Source organism: Centrocercus urophasianus, unplaced genomic scaffold (assembly GCF_019232065.1).
Source record: "Centrocercus urophasianus isolate 14NV4802_14NV808 unplaced genomic scaffold, USGS_Curo_1.0 seq_24, whole genome shotgun sequence".
NCBI lineage: Eukaryota > Metazoa > Chordata > Aves > Galliformes > Phasianidae > Centrocercus > Centrocercus urophasianus.
This window is the reverse complement of record NW_024884800.1, coordinates 18514879-18537737: the sequence shown is the minus strand read 5'-3', so window position 1 is coordinate 18537737 and position 22859 is coordinate 18514879. Positions and strand designations below refer to the sequence as shown.

At 45.2% G+C, this 22859-nt stretch overlaps 1 protein-coding gene and 1 long non-coding RNA gene across 4 annotated transcripts in view; one reads left to right on the top strand and one right to left on the bottom strand.

Annotated features, from left to right (window-relative positions):
- Positions 1-2442: 2442 nt before the first annotated feature.
- Positions 2443-22390, bottom strand: LOC122163782. 2 transcript variants are annotated; one of them, XR_006170044.1, is made up of 4 exons: positions 22246-22390; positions 21209-21303; positions 6043-6187; positions 2443-4755 (listed from the first exon to the last, which is right to left on the bottom strand). It is a non-coding gene; the product is annotated as an uncharacterized LOC122163782 (long non-coding RNA). The 2 variants fall into 2 exon arrangements; XR_006170043.1 differs by lacking the exon at positions 2443-4755 and having other exon boundaries at positions 4762-6187.
- The window catches only part of FMR1 (FMRP translational regulator 1), a 30522-nt gene continuing 29840 nt past the window's right edge, over positions 22178-22859 (top strand). Inside the window, exon 1 of one of the 2 annotated variants that reach the window (XM_042825272.1) lies at positions 22178-22398. In XM_042825272.1, coding sequence (XP_042681206.1) covers positions 22348-22398 — 51 coding nt within the window. In that variant the 5' untranslated portion in view covers positions 22178-22347. The remainder of the gene's footprint in view (positions 22399-22859) is intronic. The other variant, XM_042825273.1, reaches the window with a different exon arrangement.

Sequence of the window (22859 nt, the reverse complement as noted above, 5' to 3'; positions counted from 1 at the left end):
AGATGCTAGCAGGACAAGGCACAGGACCTACCAGCGGTTAGCACAGAGCGTCTTTCACAAGAAAATGCTGAGCTTTCTTTTTAAGAAAGGTTAAAAGCACTATGAAATAAAGGAAAGAAAGGAACCAAAAGCACTATGTGACTGTGTGATAAGTAGATGGCAATGTCACATTTGGAAGAAATGGCACAGCTGAGAGCAGAGTAGCAGTTCTTCAACTGTATAATTAGTTCCAGAAAAGGCTGTTACTGCTACTAAGGCAGTCAAAAAGCCAGGTTTAAGTGAGTGATAAAAGACCAAAGGGAGTAAAGAGATGAGGCAAAATGTTAGTTTTAATTGTCTGGAAGGAGTACTTGGGCCACACAGACTGTAGAGCTAAACTGCATGCATCCCAGCTGGAAAGTGCAATGAGCAAAGTACAATCACTAATCATGATGTATTCAACTAGGATAAGGAAGTGTGTCCCTCCTTCTTGAAGAAGGGATAGAACAGAAAGGCATGTTTTCAAGGAAATGACTGAACAGTTTAATCAAATGCTACAGGTAGCTCACTTGAGGAATACTGCCCATTTCTATTTTCAGTACAGCTTCAAAGATTTTACTTGGAGTCTTGATTATGATTTCAGCATTAAGAATAAATACACTTCGAGGGAATTCTTTCGTCTCTTAAATTCAGATAATACTCATTGTTTTCTAAGCTGCTTTCTCAACCATGCTCTCAGAAAACCAATTTGCTATCTTGTGTAATAAGACAGATTAAGGATATCAGGACAGATAAGGGACCATCACTTACGATCTGGACAGGACAGATCAATGGGCTGAGACCAGTTGTATGAACTTAGAAAAGACCAAGTGTTGGATCCTGCATTTCAGTCACAACTCCATTCAACATCACAGACCTGGGGCAGCGTTGCTGGAAAGATGTGTGGCAGAAAAGGAGCTGGCGGTGCTGGTTGACAATCGACTAACACGAGCAAGCAGTGTGCCCAGGTGCCTAAGGCAGCCAGCCTCATCCTGGCTTGTACCAGAAATAGTGCTGCCAGCAGGCTGAGGGAAGTAATTGTCCTCCTGTACTCAGCTTTGGTGAGGCCACACCTCAGGTACCGTGTTCAGCTTGGGGCCCTTCACAACAGGGAAATTATCAAGGCCTGGGAGCATGTCCAGACATGGGCAATGGAGCTGTGAGGGGTCTGGAGCACAGTCCCGTGGGAAGCAGCTGAAGGAACAAGGATGGCTCAGTCTGGAGAAGAGGAGGCACAGGAGAGATCTTATCACTCTCTATAGTAACCTGAATCATAGAATCATAGAATGGCCTGGGTTGAAAAGGATCACAAAAATCATTTTGTTTCCACCCTCCTGCTGTGTGCAGGTTGCCAACCAGCAGACCAGGCTGATCAGAGACACATCCAGCCTGGCCTCGAATACCTCCAGGGATGGGGCATCCACAGTCTTCTTGGCAACCTGTTCCAGAGCCTCACCACCCTCTGGGTGAAAAACTTCCTCCTCATAACCAACCTAAACCTCCCCTGTCTCAGTTTAAAACAACTCCCCCTTGTTCTATCACCATCCACCCTCATAAACAGCCATTCCCCCTCCTATTTATACACTCCCCTCAAACACTGGAAGATTACAATGAGGTCTCCCTGCAGCCTTCTCTTCTCCAAGCTAAACAAGCCCAGTTCCCTCAACCTTTCCTCACAGCAGAGCTGCTCCAGCCCTCTGCTCATCTCAGTGCCCCTTTGGACCTGCTCCCAGAGCTCCATGTCCTTCCTGTGCTGGGGGCCCCAGGCCTGGACGCAGCGCTGCAGATGGGGCCTCACAAGAGCTGAGCAGAGGGGGACGATCACCTCCCTCTCCCTACTGGCCGCCCCTTTTTTAATGCAGCCCAGAACACAGCTGGCCTTCCGGGCTGCAGGCGCTCACTGCTGCCTCATGTCCAGCTTCTTGTCCACCAGGATTCCCAAGTCCTTCTTCGCAGATCTGTATAAATACCTGGGATTGCTCTAGTCCAAGTGCAACACGTTGCACTTGGTGCTGTTGAACCTCATTAGGTTCCCATGAGCCTGCTTCTCCAGCTTGTCCAGGTCTCTCTGAATGATTTCCCTTCCCTCCAATGTATCGACTGTACCACTCAGCTTGGTGTTACTCGCAAAGTTGCTGAGAGTGCTCTGGATTCCACCATCTATGTTACTGTTGAAGAGCACCAGTCCCAAGACCACCCCCTGGGGGACACCGCTTGTGACCAACCTCCACCCAAACATAGAATCATTGATTCTAACCCTTTAGCTGTGAATTTAGCCAATGAATTCTTAATCCACTGAACAGTATATTCTTCAAATCCACACCTCTCCAATTTAGAGAGAAGGATGTGGTGAGGGACCATGTCAAAGGCCTTGCAGAAGTCCAGGTAGATGACATCTATTGCCCTTCCCCCATCCACCAAGACCATCACTCCACCATAGAAGGCCACCAGGTTAGTCAGGCAAGATCTGCCCTTGGTGAAGCCATGATGGCTGTCTCTAATCACCTCTTTGTGTCGTATTGGCCTTAACATAGCTTCTGGGAGGATCTGCTCCATGATCTTCCTAGGCACAGAGGTGAGGCTCAATGGCCTCTAGTTCCCCAGGTCTTCCTTTCTCCCTTTCTTAAAAATGGGAGTCGTGTTTCCTTTCTCCAGTCACTGGAGATGTCACCAGACAGCCATGATTTTTCAAATACAGAGATCTGCTCGGCAACCACACCAGCCATCTCTCTCAGAACCCTGGAATGGATGTCATCCATCCCCCTGGACTTAAAGACATTCAGTTTCATGAGGAGGTCTCAGACTTGTTCCACTGTTACAGTGGGACAGAATCCATTCATCTCATTCACACCTAGAGGTTCAGGATCCTGGCAGGCATGAGGAGCCTGACCATCAGTGAAGACTGAGGCAAAGCACTTACGGGAAACAAGATGTTATTGTTTCTAATGTCAAACATTTACTGAATATTATTTTCAACAAGGTAATTCAAAACACATTTCCTCTGTAGCTGTTTTATTATATTTCCTACAGATAATGATCAAGAAATGTCCCACTTATTGTTATTACTATAGCCTCTGGTTCAGGGGCCAAACTCTACTGAAAAGAAAAATTCTCTTTTATCTCTCTTAGTCCTAACAGGGACAAAATCTGCCTATGTTTAACCTCTGCTTTAAGAGCTCCCAATAGAAAATGACCAATTAATCTGACTTTAAAAAAACCCTCCAAGCATCAACCACCCACAGCCTATTAAAGGGGACAAAATATCTTCAGCACTGCTTCTGAAAAAATTGTAACTGTTTGGTTTCATGTGAATGAAAGATTAGGAGGCTCATGCCTTATTTTAGGGAAAAAGAAAAATGAATAGAATAATCACTTGATAATGACAGCCTTACACACCATGATAGAAAAAGCAGTGTTTTTGCACTACGGTTCATCTAAAACAGTGGTGTGATAATGGGGAGGGGGGAAAAAAAAAAAAAAGGATCAAACATGAGCTGTTCTGTTAAGGTACTGACCAAAAAACTGCAAGCTGACAACACCTTTCTTTTTATCTTTGTACAAGACTGGCTGGTCAAGAAAGTAGTTCTAAGAGATATCAAGAGACTGTAACAATACAAATTTCCCAGAAAACCATCTGATACTGATTACTTGTGTAGTAACTAACTAACTAACTAACTCTCTCTAAAATAGAGAGTTTAGTAAGAGTACCTATTATTTTCTTACTAAGACTCTCACTAAGATCAGGAAAAAAGCTTCCTGTTTTGATAGACACATTGTTGTATTTATTAAGATTCCATAGAATGTTAATTATGATTAATATGACATAGATTAAGTAAAGTAAAATTTTTAGGGCACTTATTTTTTATTAACATATACGTCACTAACAACAGCAATTGAAGAATACCATATTATTTTCCTTCTATTTATATAGATTCAGATTCCAAAAAGAAATTGGAAAACCAAACAAACAAACAAACAAAAAAACCCACTAAATTGTGGTTTGAGTATTTTCCTACATTTCCTGACATATATACATGTCGTATCCACGTCTGTTAGTCATTGAAATATTTTCCATGCTTAAATATTACTTCCACCAACTCCCAGATTGAGGTGTGTCACTGTTCCAAAAGATTTAGAGAGCACTTAAAATAAATTTACACTTCATTTTCCCCATCTCTTCTGAAAATTGTTGTAAGTACAAAAGGAAAAATGATGCTGCAGCCTTCTGATCAACTTCATGGCCCTCCTCTGGACCTGCTCCAACAGTTCCATGTCATTTTTGTGTTGGAAGCCCCAGGTGCAGTCTTCCAAGAGCAGAGTAGAAGGGTAGAATCACCTCCCTCGGCCTGCTGGTCATGCTTCTCTTGATGCAACCCAGGATATGGTTGGCCTTCTGGGCTGCAAGTGCACATTGCCAGCTCATGTTGAACTTTTCATCAACCGATACCCCTAAATCCTTCCACTCAGGCCTGCTCTCAAGCCATTCTCTGTCCAACCTGCATCTGTGTTTGGGATTGCCCAACCTAGGTACAGGACCTTGCATTTGGCCTTGAACTTCATAAGGTCGGCTTGGGTCCACATCTCAAGACTGTCCAGGTCCCTCTGGATGGTGCCCCTTCCCTCTAGTCTGTGTCAACTGCACCACTCAGCTTGGAGTCATCTGCAAACATGCTGAGGATGCACTTGATCCCACTGTCCATGCTGGCAGTATGACAAGTGGCTCCTAGAATTCTCACTCTGTGAACAAAAAACAGTCATACACTATGTTGTGTGCGTGGCTTTAAATCACTGTCACGTTAAGTGTAGGAATCTTGATATGTGACTAGAAGAGGAAGCCTTCCTGTCAAGTCACAAGGTTCAGAAAGGACCCCATTGCTTTCTAAACTTCTCAGAGAAGTCTGGGTGCTGCTAAACTCAAACTTAGTTAAATTGACCCGGTAAAATATACATCTAGGGATTACCTGCACGGATACTTCCAGAATCAACATTCACCTCTTGGAGCCCTCTCAAGGACTTGCACTGAAACAGTTTCACAAAGTTAAAAATAGGCTGTTTATTGAGGTGACTCATAATGGATGTGGAATTGCGACTGATAAATGCACCAACCACACCACGCTAAGTATCTTAAGGCTAATCAGTAATTAATTCACAATTTGCCTACAAAATAAAAATTGTCATCCACAAAATAACTGAGGCACAATTTCTTACTGAAAAATTTCTAACCAAGAAAGCAGGATGAGTGAGATCCATCAATGTACCCAAGCCAATGGAGTGTCTCCAAACTGCACAGTGGAGGCAGAAAGGCAGATTTATACTCTTGATTTGGGGGGACTGAGTCATGTGTCTTACGTGATAGGCATCTCAGCAGGACTCACGGCGTTGTTAATTAGAGGAGGTTGGGTTAAGGCTAACATTTGGTGCCCCCTTCTGACTTTACCGAAACAACATCAGCCTGCCAGGCCTCTGCCTCACCTCAGGCCCCTCTCAGTCGCTGCAGTCACCAGGTCTGGGCAATATTAGACTGCACATCTCCACATCTATCAGGTGCTTTGGCCAGATTAGCAATTTGCTCAACTCCTGCCTTTGTTCAAGGCTGGTACAAGATACCACAATTCATGCAGGAAACGTTTTTGGTTAAATTAAGTCTAGCAGTACTTCTGCTTCCTCTCTGTCTAGTACTTCCCATAGTACATGCATTATAATCTATTTGCACTTCCTTTTTTTCCCCTAAAAAGTAATGGGGAAATGTCCTGGTCTTATTTATCTGTAAGGCAAAGGCCTTGGTTTTATACCCTTATACCCTATACTCTATACTTCTGTAGTTAGTCTATTTTAGTGGGTTACTGTTTTATACGTACACTTACTCACTGAAATGTCCCGATTTCAGATTTTCTGAATAGTAAACTGACTGTTTTTCTACACTTTTTCTGTTGTTTTGTAAGGATAGAGTGCTTTTCACTTGTCATAAAAAGGTAGTTTGAATGTTTCAGATAATTTTTTATTCTCATTTCTTGTTTGATATACCTTTGTTGCTGTTGTTAAATTAGAAGGGATGCTCTTTTAGCAGACTTCCATTTAATATCATGATGGTTTTGCTGAAAATCTCATTTTATTTGGTTCAGAAATAAATTATTGGAGTTTTTTGAAGGGCGCAGCACCTATATCTTTCCTGTAGAATGAGAACAGCTAGTTAACTTTTGGTTATAATCTAAGAGAGCACAACCTCACTCTCAACTTTCAGTGCATAAGATTTTTTTTTGAAAGCCTATGAAAATGAGTAAGAACTCTTAGCTGAAAGGGACAGGACCAATAGAGCAGGATAGATATAATCTAGTTCAAGAGTTAACAAGGGAACTTCAGGATTCAGTACATACATTATATGTTTCATAGCCCCAGAGTAGATGAAATCAATGGAAGCACAATGTATATGATAGTTTACAGGACAGTTGTCAAAATTAAATTACATTTACAATAATAATCTTCCTTAATAATTGTTTAAATTCACTATTAATATAAATCGTAACAAAAGGCAATGTGTATTTATAATGTCTAATTAGGTTCAAATAAAGTTACTGGTCTTCAGCTAGTCTGTAGTCAATATTAAAGAAACTAAGATCACGTTTTCTTTCAAAACTTCAGTGAAATGTTCAACTCATCTTAAAACCTAACAAAACACATAGGACATCAATATTCTGAAGACAAATTTTCATCACCTCATGTTCTCACTTCAAGACAAATTGTCTTTGGGGGACCTCTTGTGGTAAAGACTTAATTACTGCACTTTAATTCCTTTTGGTGTTTAGAAAATATTTGAGTTATGTCTTCAAACATCATTTTCTGGAGCTAGTGAAGTTATTAAAAAAGCAAGTTAATATTAAATTATTTATGAAAATCACATTAAATCCATATATCAGATATATCCAGAATATAAGCATAAAATCACATTAAATCCATATATCAGATATATCCAGAATATAAGCATATATATGTCAAAGATTGTTCAAACTAATAAAGGTAAAAATGTCAGCTATTGAGACCCAAAATGTTACCTGCAATAGCTCAAAGCAAAACAGAAAAGAAGAAAGAAAGACCATGATTATAGTCTGATCATTTAATTTGCTTCCCCCAACTCCTCAACACCCCTTGTATTCACCTGCTTTCACAGGATAAGATTATAGCATTGTTTTATTGTAGCAACATAGTGGAAAATAGAAATCTTTTAAGATATATGCTTGTAATAGGGACTTAAATATCTCAGTCTGCAAGATTATGACAGCTTTTACAGTACTTCCACAGCAGTCACCATCAAGGTCAATACAAATAATGTTAAGGCCACTAGCATATGCAGCCCTTGAAATATAGATCTATTTCTGCCCAACATCACTTCTGCTATGAACTGAGAAGAGTCATGCAATACATTCAGTTTAATCAGTAGCCTGTTGCTACCAGTGAAGGGCAGCAGGGATTGTGTGAAGTGTGTGTATAAAGTATTTTATGAAGTATGTGTGAAGATTGTGTGAAGTATGAGCAGTGGATCTGCTTGCTCACTATGGTGACGAAGCACAAGGAGGAAGTGGAGCTTAAGAAGCATCAGAGAGAGCATGAGCAGGAGACGAGACTAGTGGAGTAACTCCCCATCAAACTTGATAAAAAGATACTGGGGTGATACCCCCAGACAGTGGTGGACCCCCTGTTCTGTCACAGGCAACTCCCATCCCAACCTACTTTGGATCCCTAGGTGCCCCAACACAATAGGTTTGAGGTTCTGGAATGTAAGGGAAGACTAAGGATGTGGTAGAAGGTCCACCAAAGTGAGTGCCTAGGGTGAGGAGGTTGATTCCATGCCTCAAGACTGCCTCCCCCTAGAAGGAAAGATGTGGCAAGACAGATGTGGTCTTTGCTGGTGCAGAACAAAGAACTAAGATCTTTATTGAAGCCGAGCACCTCCTGTGCATTTATGTCTGGCTCAAGTTACTGCTGTTCTTGTTTACTCATTAGCAAGGTAATGACTTTCTTTGTCCCTCAGAAAGAAGGGCAGTTGTCACAGCTGAGTCCGTACAGAACAGAGGGAACAAAGGGCCACATGTGTCGGTCAGATCCTACTCATGGGGAAGCATGCTGCCAACTCGGGGCTTGGGTCAGGGGTATTCCTAGAAAACTTCCTAATCTGATTTGCCCTCTGATTATTATTCCTTACTGATAGTTCAGGCTGGCAGCGATGAAGACATTGAGAAAAGTCTAAGGACTATCAAAAGAAACTTCAGAGCATTGGGGCAGTTAGTTGATTGGAGCAGGAGTGTAGGTGGTGTTTTCCTCTGTCCCCTCAGTGTCAGCAAGGGATACCTAAAGAGGAGCAAGAAAACCCATCTCATGAATACACAGCTGAAAGGCTAGTGCAATTGAAGGAATTTCATTTTTTTAACCATGGGGTGGTTTACTTGTCATCTGGCCAAACGGCTGCAGACAGGTCTCACCTAACCCTAAAGGGAGAAATGGACCCAAACCCAGGAGTTGGCAGAGTTTGTTGAGAGCGTTTTAAACTGGGTATGAAGGGGGAAGGGGATAAAACCAGTTATGAGTTGAGATGAGCCTGAGGGAATGATGACAGGATTGGGGGCGAGGCAAGGGGCTCAGCTTGACAGTATTTACACCAATGTACACTGCAAGGGCAACAAACAGGAAGAGCTAGAAGCCTTCATATGGCAGGTAACTACGGCTTTGTTGCCATTACTGAGGCATAATGGGATCACTCCCATGACTGGCATGCTGCAATGGATATTACAAGCTCTTCAGAAGTGATAGTCAAGGAAGGAGGGACAGTGGTGTGGCTCTCTGTTAGAGTGTTTTGATGTTGTTGAGCTCAGGACTGTGAATGATAAGGTTGAAATTCTATGGGTAAGGATCAGAGGGAGGGCCAACAAAGCTGACATTCTGGAAGGTTTCTGTTACAGACCACCTAACCAGTTTGAGGTGATGGATGAGGCATTTTACTAGCATCTGGCAGAAGTTGCTTTATCATCAGTTCTTGTTCTCATGGGAAACTTCAACTTCCTTAATATATAAGGGAAATATGATAAAGTGCCGAAGAAGCAGTCTAAGGAGGTTTCTAGAGAGTGTGAAAGATTAGTTCCTGATGCAGCTCATAAAAGAGCCTACCAGGAGAGATGTTCCACTAGACTTGCTGTTAACAGAAAAGGACTGGTTGAAGATGTGGAGGTCGAGAGCTGTCTTGGACAGAGCATCAAGAAACCGTAAGAGTTCTCTATTATTGGTGAAGCCAAGGGGATGGGGGGCAGCAAAACTGCTACCTTGGACTTCTGGATGGTGAACTTTTAACTATTCAGTACCCTGGAAGGGACATTCCCTTGGGACTCAGTATTAAAGTGTAAAGGGGGCCAGAAAGGCTAGTCGCTTCACAAAAAGGAAGTCCTAGAGGCACAGGAGCAAGCTGTCTTCCTATGCCATTAGATGAGGTTTAACCAGGTGAGGTTTAACAAAAGCAAGTGTAGAATCTTGCATCTGGGAAGGAATAATTGCATGCACCGGTACAGGTTGGGGGATGAGCTGCTGGAGAGGAGCTCTGCAGAGAGGGACCTGGGTGTCCTGGTGGACAAGTCGGCCATGAGCCAGCAGTGTGCCCTTGTGGCCAAACAGTCCGATGGCATCCTGGGGTGCATTAAAAAGAGCATGGCCAGCAGGTCGAGGGAGGTGATCCTCCCCCTCTGCTCTGCTCTGGTGAGGCCTCATCTGGAGCACTGAGTCCAGTTCTGGGCTCCCCAGTACAAAAATGACAGGGACCTCTTGGAAAGAGTCCAGCGGAGGGCCACCAAGATGGTGAGAGGCCTGGAGCATCTCTGCTATGAGGAAAGGCTGAGTGAACTGGGTCTGTTCAGCCTTGAGAAAAGAAGACTGAGAGGGGAGCTGATCCAGCTCTATAAGTATCTAAGGTATGGGGGGCAGAGAGGAAAGGCCGGACTCTTTTCAAGAGCAGCATGTGGAGACAGGACAAGGGGAAACGAATGGAAACTGCAGCATAGGAAGTTCTGCACAAATGTGTGCAAGAACTTCTTTACAGTGAGGTGACAGAGCACTGGAACAGGCTGCCAGGGAGGTGGTGGAGTCTCCTTCTCTGGAGATGTTCAAGACCTGCTTGGACACTGACTTGTGCGACCTGCTGTAGGGAACCTGCTTTGGTAGGGTGTTGGACTCGATGAGCTCTGGAGGTCCCTTCCAACCCCTATGATTCTGTGAGTCTGAGATTCTGTGAACAGGCATGGAAGAAGACCAGTGTGGATGAATAGGGAACTATTTCTGAAGCTCTAGGAGAAAAAGAGAGTTTATTTTCTGGTGGAAGAAAGGATGGGCAACTCAGGGAGTACAAAAAAAAAAAAAAAAAAAAGCAGTATGGATATGTAGGGAGAAAACTTGAAAGGAAAATGTCCAATTTGAACTCAAGTAAGCCACTGGGGTAAAAGGAACTGAAAACATTTCTACAGTCATATAAAGAGGACGTCTAAGGAGAATTTTTATATGTTGCTAGATGCAGCAGAGATGCAACATGATCACTGAGGATAAGGAAAAGGCTGAGGTTCTCAATGGCTTTTTTACATCTGTCTTTAAAAGTCAGACCAGTTATCCTTTGGGTGCTCTACCCCTTGACATGGAAGTCTTGAATGGTGAGCAGAATAAGCCCCTCATGATTTAAGTGGAAACAGTTAAAGTCCTACTACCCACCACTTGGACTGATGCAAGTCCATGGATCCCCAGCAGTGCTAGGGGATCTGGCAGAGGTAATACTCAAGCCACTTTCCACCACCTATTAGCATTCCTGGTCACTCAGAGACGTCATGGAGAATTGGAGGCTTGCAAATGGGAGTCCCATCTAGAAGAAGGGTTGTAATGAGGATCTGGGGATCTACAGACCTGAAGTAAAGGCTGTTGACAGAGTCTACCCAGACTTCAGGCAAAGCCTTTGACACTGTCTCCCACAGTATTCTCGTAGACAAGCTGGCAGACCATGGCCTGGACAGGTATACCCTTTGGTGACTAAAAATTGGCTAGAGGGCCCCAAGGGTAGTGGTGAATGGAGTCAAATCCAGATCATGAGTGGTGTTCCCCACTGGGGTACTGGGTACGTGGCTCCTGTCCTGTTCAATATCTTTACTGATGGCCTCAATGAGGATACTGAGTGTACCCTCAGTAAGTTTGCCAAGATACCAAGCTGGCAGGAAGTGTCAATTAGCCCTATGAGCAGGAAGGCCCTTCAAAGGGATCTGGATAGCTGGGCTGAGACCAGTGGGATGAAGTTCAACAAGACCAAGTGCTGCGTCCTGCACCTTGGCCACAACAACCTCAGGTGATGCTACAGGTTTGGGGCAGACTGGCTGGAGGACTGTGTAGAGAGAACAGGCTTGGGGATGTTGGTTGACACTTGGCTGAACATGAGCAGCAGTGTGCCCAGGTGGCCAAGAAGGCTGACGGCATCCTGGCCTGCATTAGAAATAGTGCTGCCAGCAGGAGCAGAGAAGTGATTGTCCTCTTATACACTGCTCTGGTGAGGCTGTACCTTGAGTACTGTGTTCAGTTTTCGGCTCCTCACTACAAGAACATTGAGAACAAGAACTACAATGAGGCCCAGAGACAGGTAGTGAAGCTGTTGAAGGGGTCTGGAGAACAAATCTTACAAGGGGAGGCTGAGGAAACTGAAATTGTATAGTCTGGAGAAGAGGAGGCTCAGGGGAGACCTTATATTTCTCTACGACTGTGAGAAGGGAGGTTGTGGTGAGGTAGGGGTCAGCCTTTTCTCCTGTATAACTAGTGATAAAACTAAAGGGAATGGCCTCAAATTGTTCCAGGGGCAATTTGGGTTGCACTTGAGGAAATATTTATCCTTCAAAAGAGTAGTCATGTGCTGGAAGGAGCTGCCCAGGGAGGTGGTTGAGTCATCAACAATGGAGGGGTTCAAGAAATGCTCAAATGCCGTACTAAGTGACATGGTTTAGAGGGGAAGTGGTGGTGGTAGGTGAACAGTAGGACTGGGTGACCTCGAACGTCTTTTTTGACCTTGGTGATTCTATGATTCTATAGCGCTATGATTCTAACTTTAGCAAATTCTTGAGTACAGTATAGGGTTGTTTCAATGTAAAACTTACTGTGAAACTTGCATTGTTCATTGAGCAGGCTGTCCTACTACTGACTTGCTTGATATTGATAGAATGTCTAAGAGAACCAGAGGAAGAGAAGCTGAAAGAGGGGGAGCAAAGATACAATACTTATATATGAAATAAAACACTAGGGAGATATCATAGTGTCAGTACCATGAAAAACTTCAGGAAAAATAGACCTCTTGTCACTATTTTTCATGTTAGGAATACCTTTTTATTTAAACTCTACTCAAAGTAATTCTACTGGAGAGATCATGCACTGTCCTAAACCAAAGTTAGCTGAAGTTTTTTGGCATTCATTATTTATTCTTATTATTCTAATTTTAACAAAATGGGTTGCTGCCAAGCAGGTATATTATCTTTAAGCAGACAGAATCTCAGTATATCTAATTTAGCTGCCTTTCAGTGATTACTTCACCACTTCCTCTATGCTAAACATTGCTGTACTATACAATCATCCCCAATTCTTAAATTTTTCTTGCCATTACTTAAATTCAACATTCTCTATTTTGTCTTGAGTAGCAAATGTTCTTATTCTTGTCTGCTTAGACCAATTTACATATTTTGAGAGCATACTGTAAATTTTCTGCTCACTGACTCCTGACATTTCTTTGTATTTTTCAATTCGCTTACATCTTCTACTACTTTGAACTATCTTCAGATTGAATTGTCACTCCCTTCCGAAATGTGATGTTCACTAATTAACTAGTTCCTATATAGCCTTAATGTAAACCAGATCCTTTTAAATGCATCTACCTGAAACACAGTGACTCTGCAAAAATAGATCTTAGTGGAGATCTAAATACTAGAAGACTACAGTCTTTTGAAAGATAAAAGTAAAGTATTTAGTTCAAATGTTAGACTGGTTTCTCATATGTAACTCTGGTGTTAAAAGCCTACAGACTGTAGGATTATGATTTGATCAAAATACTTTGTCTCCTCCATCCCCACAGTATTTTTTCATAGTCCCCAAAAATCTCAGTTCATCTGTGTTTGGTCTTTCAGTTGCTCAGTTCTTCTTTCTCAGTTCTATGCTGCTTTGTGCTTGCAAACTGATCTGCTAATCTGGAAGGTATTTCAAACACACTGCCTATTAGAATATGTTTTCTTCATCAAAATAATAATAATAAAAGACCTTGGCTTTTATTCATGATGCATTTACTCAGAAGCTTTGTTAAACATTTGTAGAGAATATAAGAAAAATGTTTCCTCGTGCCTTGTCCTTAGGAATGCTGAAATGCAGGAAGCTAAGGTAAATGGCATGTCTCAGGGCACATCAGAGTCTTTTACCTTTTATCTTCAGTACTAGTTTAGCTAATATTATTTCCCTAGGACTTTTCTCTCAGGTGTAACTTTGCATTGTCTATTTATCTTCCTCAGAAATGGCCACAAGAAGTTGAGCATTTAAAATGCAGGCATCGACATCTGCCTTTCAGAACGACAGCAACAAGCAGAGGTTTTCCATCATTAAGAAACGGTTCTAGATTTCTGAAAAACCATTCATATAGCACTGGGATATGAACAGTGGAAAGAACTGAGTATTTGCATACCTGGTGCTATTTACCTTAAGGCTTAGTCAGGCACAATGAAGAAACATTTTTAAAAGATGGTTATTTCATAACTGTTAAAGTCTCTTAACGGAATTTTATCAAATTCTTATTTACACAACCTTTTTGCACTTCTGTGTTTCTGAGATTCATAGAGATTTTAATTTATCTTTCAAATTACTATCTGCTGATTGTACGCAAACATCATTTCAGATAGGAGCCTATCCTTGATGACTTATTTTCCCCTGCAAAGTGGTTTTCAGGATGTCATAGAAGTGATATTCAGGCTTCTGTACTTCCTTCTTGTCAATGGTTCACGGGCTGGTTTGGCCAGTTCCATGACTAGCGAGGTGCACGGATTTGCAAATCCGTGCTTCCGGAAAAGGGAAACGGGATCCCAAATAATTAAAAACAGCGGCAATGATTTGAGGAGAAACAAACTAATTTTCTAAATATGGTATCAGAGTGCAAGATAACACACTATAATGCAATATAATTAGAATTGAAGCTAATAAATCAAATATAATGAGAGAAAGAGTGCCTGAGAACTGAAGGTCTCACCATATGCTGAGGTGAGATGCGCAGTCGGACAAGTAGCAGTGAGGAGAGCCAAAGGAAAAAGGGCATCAGCTGGCCTTGCCAGGGGTTGTATCTGCTGTCTGAAAGCAAAGCCCCCTGGGGTATGTAGTTCTTCTCTTCCAGACAGGTGCCCAGAACTGGAGCATTAACTCTAATTCCCAGTGCACTACATGATGTTATGACGTGGAATAATGATCACCAAAAATCACAAAACCATGACATTTCACCCCTTATTCCACATCAATACATCATGCTTAATATATACAAAAAACCCACCATAATTACCAAACATCGAACACATACAGACACATATCTAAATATATGTATGGAATTACTGACTGCACTCCCCCAACATCAAATTCCCTTGTGATACACATCCCTTTTTTCTGCATCACCCACCAAGTGGACCAAGGTCCCCAGGCAAAAACAGTTCCACGAAGAGGTTTGCCCTTCCCAGAAACTGAAAAGACCCAAGCCACTTTTCCCAACATGTTCTTTACATGTACTACAGAGACCTTATCTCCCTGGACAGCATGTAGGGAGCTAGCAGGACCATCACCATTGATAGATCTTCAGTGTTGACCAACCTGGTGGCTTCTACCAAATCCTTCTCCCAGTGCTTAAATATTCCACCATCCATTGCTTTCAATGTGGTTTTTAACACCCCATTGCAGCGTTCAATTTTACCAGAAGCTGGTGCATGATAGGGGATGTGATAAATCCACTCAATGCCATGATCTCTGGCCCAAATATTTACAAGAGAATTTTTGAAACGAGTCCCATTATCTGACTCAATTCTTTCTGGAGTACCACATTGCCATAGGACTTGTTTCTTGTGACCTAATACGGTATTTTGGGTGGTAGCATGGGGTACTGCATATATTTCAAGCCACCCAGTGGTTGCCTCCACCATGCTTACCATTGCGAGATTGTGGAAAGGTGATATAATCAACCTGCCACACCTCCGCATGTTTAGACTGTTACCATCACCCTTCTCCCCAGAGAGATTTCATCCTCTGGGCTTGTTTAATTTTGGCACGTGTCACAGTCATGAACAACCCGTGCCATAGCATTCACAGGTAAGTCCATCCCTTGGTCTCTAGTCCATTTATGTGTTGCAACTCTTCCTTGATGGCACGATGTCTCATGGGCCCACCGAGCTAGAAATAATTCACACTTGTGTTGCCACTCCAAATCTATTTCGAGCCACTTTAATTTTGGCAGCTCGGTCTAGCTGATGGTTATACTGCTGTGCTTCAGTAGCCCAACTCTTGGGCACATGAGCATCTACATGATGCACCTTTACAACCATATTCTTTGTTCAGGTAGCAGTGTCTTTCCATAGTTCAGCAGCCCAAATAGGTTTACCCCTTCTTTGCCAGTTGTTTTGTTCCCACTGTTGTAACCACCCCAGTAAGGCATCTGCCACCATTCCTGAGTCAGTGTAAAGATAAAGCACTGGCCACTTCTCCCATTCAGCAACATCTAAGGCCAACTAGACAGCCTTTACCTCTGCAAATTGCCTTGATTTTACCTTTACCTTCAGTGGACTCCGCAGCTTGGCACGTGGGGCTCCACACAGCAGCTTTTCATCTGCAATGCTTCCCCACAATACGACATGATCTATCAGTGAACAGGGCATATTTCTTTTCATTTTCTGGTAGTTCACTGTATGGTGGGGCCTCTTTAGCTCGCAGTACCTCTTCCGCTGGTAATGTTCATAGAATCATAAAATGCCTGGGTTGAAAAGGACCACAATGATCATCGAGTTTCAACCCCCCTGCTATGTGTAGGGTTGCTAACCACTAGACCAGGCTGCCCAGAGCCAATGTTCCAAACTTTTTGCCTTCAGGCCAGTCAGTGATCACCTCTAAGATTCCTGGACAATTGAGGTTCCCCATCCGAGCTCGCTGCATAATCAACGCAATCAACTTTCTCCAAGTGGCATCAGTAGCATGATGGATGGAGGGAATCTTTCTCTTGAACATTCAGTTCAGCAGTGGCAGTCGAGGTGCTAGAAGGAGCTACGTTTCAGTACAGATTACTTTGGAAGCAGCCCAAACCCCCTCATATATAACAAAGATCTCCTTTTCAGTTGGAGTGTAGCACTCTTCAGACCCTTTGAACACTCAACTCCAGAATCACAGGGCTTGGCCTTGGGTCTCTCCCAAGGCTCTTTGCCACAAACTCCAAGTGGGACCTTTCTCTCCAGCAGGAGTGTGTAGAGGGTGTTCTTTACATCCTGATCTGTCCATACTGGCCCCAGGGCCACAGCACGGGCTATCTCCTGCTTAATCTGCTCAAATGCCTGCTGCTGCTCAGGACTCCACACAAAATTATTCTTCTTCCATGTCACCTGATAGAGGTGGCTTACAATGAGGCTATAGTGTGGAACATGCATTCTCCAAAAGCCCATTATGCCCAGAAAATATTTTGTCTCTTTCTTATTAGTGGGTGGAGACATGGCAGTGATTTTGTTGACCACATTTGGTGGGATCTGATGACATCCATAGGAACTTTATCCCTAGGAACTGAATTTCTTCTGCAGGTCCTTTCACTTTGCTTCACTTAATAGTGAAACCAGCATGCAGAAGGATCTGGATTATTTGCTCTCCTTTCTTAAAAACTTCCCCTGCTGTGTTGTCCCATGCAATAGTGTCATCAATGTACTGTAAGTGCTCCGGAGCACCACCCTGTTCCAGTGCACCTTGGATCAACCCATGGCAAATAGTTGGGCTATGTTTCCACCCCTGGGGCAAACGATTCCAGGTATACTGAATGCCCCTCCAGGTGAAAGCAAACTGTGGCCTACACTCTGTGGCCGATGGAATGGAGAAAAAGGCATTAGCAATGTCAGTGGTGGCATACCATTTGGCTGCTTTTGACTCCAGTTCAAACTGGAGATCTAACACGTCTGGCATAGCAGCGCTCAGTGACTTAAGTCAGGCCATGGGAGTCTACTGTCAGCCTCCATTCTCCACTGGCTTTACACACTGGCCATATGGGCCTGTTAAAAGGTCTGTAAGTTGCTGATCACTCCCTGACTCTCTAGTTGATGAATCTACTTATGAATGGGGAGCAAGGATTCCCTGTTGCTGTGGGTACTGCTGTCTGTGCCGTCTATTATATCTTCTTGATTGCTCTCCATTCTGTCCAGTTTTTCAGATACATTTGTGATGGCCGAAACATAAGCTCTTAGAGGAGTTAAATGCAACTCAAAGTCTTGAAGTTTATTAATTAGTTCATTTGTAAGGGGTCTTCTTTCCCCTCTGCCATACATTGCTGCAAATGTGCTGGTATACCTTTCTGGTGCAGTCTTTGTGAGTATACGCCATATATTTGGTGTACACCTGACTCTCTCAGGATTGTGCTCTTGGTCTGGCTTGTCAGCAATGAAAATGGGGCTATGTAACATTTCCACCACAGCGTATTCTCTCAAATAACAGATGCCTTTTCCCATATTAGTCCATTTCTTTTTCTCAAGCATCAGATCATCTTTGAAGGGGCATTTTTCTTTCACCTCTAACAGCATCCGCTTCCAAAGGGTGAAGGACCCACTCTGTCAGTGGCTGAGTCCCTAGCAATGCCGCTCAGTTGGTGAGCTTCTTTACTATCTGTTGGCCCCATTGTCCCACCATTGAAGTAACTAGGCGAGAACAGGTTCATTTGGGTGGCATGAAAAGTCTTTTCTCAGATCTAGAATTTCATTCATTTTCAGAGATCGATCAGTAATGGTAACAATGTCTTGCTCACCTCCTGCTCTTTCAGGACTTCTTGTCACCCTCCTGGGCATTGGTGACCCCGGTCTTACTGAGGGCCCCTCCCCTGGACTCAGGGGCACTTCCCCTAAATCTCAGAGCCACTCCTCTGGACCTCTTTCCTCCTCTTCTTCTGCAGTGTCTGCTTCCTCTAGTTTCCCCTCCTCCTCTTTCTTCTGTTCGAAGTGAGTCGAGATTCGTTTCATTTTCTGTCCTCTTGCAGGAGCAACTGACATTGATTCTGGTGCCTCCTGTAGTCAATTAGGTTGGTCAGTTTTGATGCTCTCACTCTCCAGCTCAGCTCAGAGTCTGTCTCGTTCAATTATTACGGTAGTTAGTTCCGATTCAAGCATGACTTGATGAGACTGAATTCTGCTTAGTTCAATTTGGAGACTGAATTTTACATGCTGGAAAGCATCTCACTCAGTTCGGAGTACATCCTGTTTGGACTTGAGGATGTCCCTCGTGGACCAGGGGGTGTCTCGCTTGGACTGGAGGGTGTCTTGTTGAAACTGAAAGTTGTTGAGTTTGGATTGAAGGGAGTCTCTCTCAGTTCAGAGGGTATCTCTCTCAGATTTGAAGGTGTCCCATTTGGACTGGAAGGCGTCTTGCTCACCCCAGGGTGCGTGTCATTTGGACTGGAGGTCTTTTCTCTCAGATTGGAGATTCTCAGATTGGAGACTCTCTCGCTCAGCCAGGAGATTCTGTTTCTCAACAAGAAGACTCCTTTTCTGAACATGGAGATTCTCCCTATCAGCTCTGAGACATTCTCTTTCAGCACAGAGACTCTCTCAATTTCAGAAACTCCCTCTCTGGGATAGTATTTAATAAGGCTTATTAAATACTTATTTACTACTTACAGTATTAAAAAAAAGTATTTAATAAGCAGTAGCCAGGCCTCAAATCATTTGTGCCTCCTCAGATCTGCCTGAGCCACAGTGTTCCTGTCTCAAATATCTGTTTTGACTCTCAGGGCTTTTCAGGTGCTCAGGAGTAAAGTTCCATGACAAAGAAGATGTCCATCTCTTCTGAAGTCTCTCTCGAACATCTCCACACTCCTTGCCACTCAGGATTCTCTGGTTTTGGGGAATACTTCTTCAAAATATGACGAAAACAAACACTGAGTGAAATGATGAGTATTATATTCAGGGAGATTAACATGATCAGATGAGCATCCAAAAAATGCATAAAGGATTCAAGGAAGAGACTGGGAGCCTGTTTAAAAACCACGTTCTGTAGAATTAGCAGCTTCCTCTGGAGTTGTATGCCACATTGTATGCAGATACCAGATAGTTATTTCCATCAGTGTTTTCAATCGATTATGTATACCTATAACTCCATAGAGCAAAGTGGCAAACTTAATTAAGACCCAGCATGTTTTGAGCATTAAATAAGAAAAAACGATGGCATGCAGTCCCTTGAAAAGCAGTTTCTCAAGAGAAAGCACTGTTGTTTTTTTTTCTCTTTACAGAAGCAAGATAGCAGTGTTCAAAGTTTACAAATATCCCAAAATACTGGCAGTCCTCCTGGACTTCCAAGGTCAAGTTTTTCAGCACAGAAACCTGAAGTGCTGATAAAGTTCCCTAACGAAGGTCTCCAGGAGCAGAGAGAGATTCGTTCTAAAAGCTAAAAAGCAGCTCTTGCCAGCATTCTCGACCAAGAATGTCAATGGTTTACCGGCTGGTTCAGCCCAGTTGCATGACTAGCATGGTGGAGGGATCTGAAGATCCCAGTCTCCGGAAAAGGGAAACGGGATCCCAAATAATTAAAAACAGCGGCAATGATTTGAGGAGAAACAAACTAATTTTCTAAATATGGTATCAGAGTGCAAGATAACACACTATAATGCAATATAATTAGAATTGAAGCTAATAAATCAAATATAATGAGAGAAAGAGTGCCTGAGAACTGAAGGTCTCACCATATGCTGAGGTGAGATGCGCAGTCGGACAAGTAGCAGTGAGGAGAGCCAAAGGAAAAAGGGCATCAGCTGGCCTTGCCAGGGGTTGTATCTGCTGTCTGAAAGCAAAGCCCCCTGGGGTATGTAGTTCTTCTCTTCCAGACAGGTGCCCAGAACTGGAGCATTAACTCTAATTCCCAGTGCACTACATGATGTTATGATGTGGAATAATGATCACCAAAAATCATAAAACCATGACACTTCTAAGCCTGGTAGTCACAGTGTAGATATCTTGCTTCTGAAGCCTTATTTGCATTTTTCACATCTAGGTAGAGACTGGGGGAGTAAATCCCTCCCCCCCACACACACACTGTAAGGGCAGAGCAGGTCTGAGACTGCCTCATGAGTCTGAATGCATACATGACATGCATCCCAGGGTTCTGAAGGAGCTGACTGAGGCAGTTGCTGAGCTGCTCTCCACGATATTTGAAAAGTTGAGGCTGTCAGGAGAGGTCCCAGGTTACTGGAAAAAGGGCCATGTCATTCCCGTTTTTAAAAAAGGCAGCAAGGAGGACCCAAGGAACTACAGGCTGGTGAGTCTCACCTCTGTGCCTGGGAAGATCATGGAACAGATCCTCCTGAACGACATGATTGTTCACATGGGGAGTGAGTGTGAGATCTGAGACAGCCAGCACAGCTTCACCAAGGGAGGGTCATGACTAACTAATCTGGTGGTCTTCTATGATGGAGTCATGGTGGACAAAGTGACAAGTGTCATTTACCTGGTGTTGAGCAAGGCCTTTGACACAGTCCCCCACTACATCCTTATCTCCAAATTGGAGGGATGTGGATTTGATGGGTGGACCACCCGATGGATAAGGAATTGGTGGAAAGGCCTCAGAGGGCGGTGATGAATGGCTCTGTGTCCTGGTGGAGGCCGGTAATGAGCAGCATCCCCCAGGGGTCTGTCTTGGGACCGGTGCTCTGTAACATCTTTATCAATGACATCGATGATACTGCAGGAGACTGTCAAATACATAACGAGTGCACCGCACACTCAGAGAAATCACAGCTATGGTCATATATCGCAACTGTGATTTTTGAAGGTAACAACAGAATCATTTTGTCTTGTCTTATTCCCTGCAGTTAGTGGAAAAGCACACTGGAAGATCATGCTGGTGCTTGTGCAGCTCTGATGACAGGCTGTACAGGCCTGTCATCAGAGTTCCACTGCAAACCTACCTGCAAAAGCTTTGCCACAGCCACATTTCTTCACAGAGACCATCACCAAGCTGTAGTGAACTGCATGCAGGCTGCTCCAATTTCTTGCAAGAACCCTTACAAGGGTTGGAATTCACACAGTGAGTGACCACGCACACTAAGTTCTCAGGTACAGTTATAATAACAGACAAACTATTTTTTTCCATACACAGAGCTGGTTGAAGGATGCCCCACTCTCACGTGAAGGCACCAACACACCGGCTCATCAGATCTGCAGTTGCTGGTGTCCTGTTATGCTTCTCATGCGCTGTTTAGGCCACAGCCGTCAGAGCATCAGTCAGCGCAAAGCTCATTAAGAACCACCACAGCAAGGACATCACTCTGCCCTCTTGGCCGTAATCACCGCCGCGGCACGCGGACTGCCGGCACTGCCTACACACCGCCCCGCCGCCCACCCCGCCCCGCGCCCCCTCGGCCCCTGAGCCCCGCCCCCGCTCGCGGGGCAGCTTCGAAGAAACGCCCACCCCGCTCTGCCCTCCTCTGATTGGTCAAAACGCCAGGGACAGACCGCAACGCGATTGGCCAGCGGCGCCGTCACTCAGCGGCACGACGGCAGGCTCGCGTCGGCTGGGCTCGGTAGCGGTTTGACGCCGCCGTTGCGGATGTGTACGAGTGCGCGCGGGTACGCGCTCGCGGTAGGGGGGCGGGGCGGCGCGCGGCCAGGCCGTTAGGCGGTCGGCGAGCGGCGCATGCCGGCTAGGGCCGGCTCCCCGCCCCGCCGCGGCCCGTCACGTGACGGCATTCAGTGGTTACGGCCGAAGCGGGCGCCTTCTCGCCGCCGCCGCTCCTCGCGCGCCGCCCGGCGGCGGCCGTTTCGCTTTCATTTCCCGGAGGCCGAGGCCGAGCGGCTGCGGCGGCGGCGCGGAGCGAAGCGGCCCGCAGTGCCGCCCCCATCCCCCCGCCCCGCCCCGCGCGGCCCCACCCCCGCGGGCTCGCGGTGAACTGAGATTCCCCTTCCCCTCCCCCGCCCGGCACACGCACACCGCACACACACACACCTTGGCCTCCTCTTCCTCCGACTCCGGGAGAGAGAGAGAAAGAGAAAAGCAGAGGGCGAGGCGCTGGGCCTGGGCCTCCCGCACCGCGCCGCCGCGCACAACATGGAGGAGCTGGTGGTGGAGGTGCGCGGCTCCAACGGGGCCTTTTACAAGGTACCGCGCGCTCGGGCCGGGCCACGGGGGAGGGAGCGGGGCCCGGGACGGGAGGAGGAGGAGGAGGAGGAGACGGCGGCGGCGGCGGCGGCTCCTCCCCGCGTGGAGGGAGAGCGGGGCCCCGGGGCGGGAGGGAGGAGTGGAGGCCGCGGCCGGGCCGTCGCCGTGCCCGGGAGATGCGGGCCCGGAGCTGTGCGGGCGGCTGAGGGAGGGAAGGCCCCGCCGAGGAGGAGGCCTCGGCCTTCGCCCATTGTGGGAAGGGGAGGCCCCGGGGCTGCTGGGGCGGGAGAGTAGGGCCGGGGCCTCGGTCTGCCGGCGCCGGAGCGAGGATCGGGGCCGGGGATGGGGCGTTAATTGTTAAATCCTTGGCTTTTGTCGCTGCTTAAGGAAAGTCTTTCTCGCTGTCCAGGTTCCCGGCGGAGCTGCGCGGCGTTTAAGGCGGGGGAGGAGAGGGGTGTTTG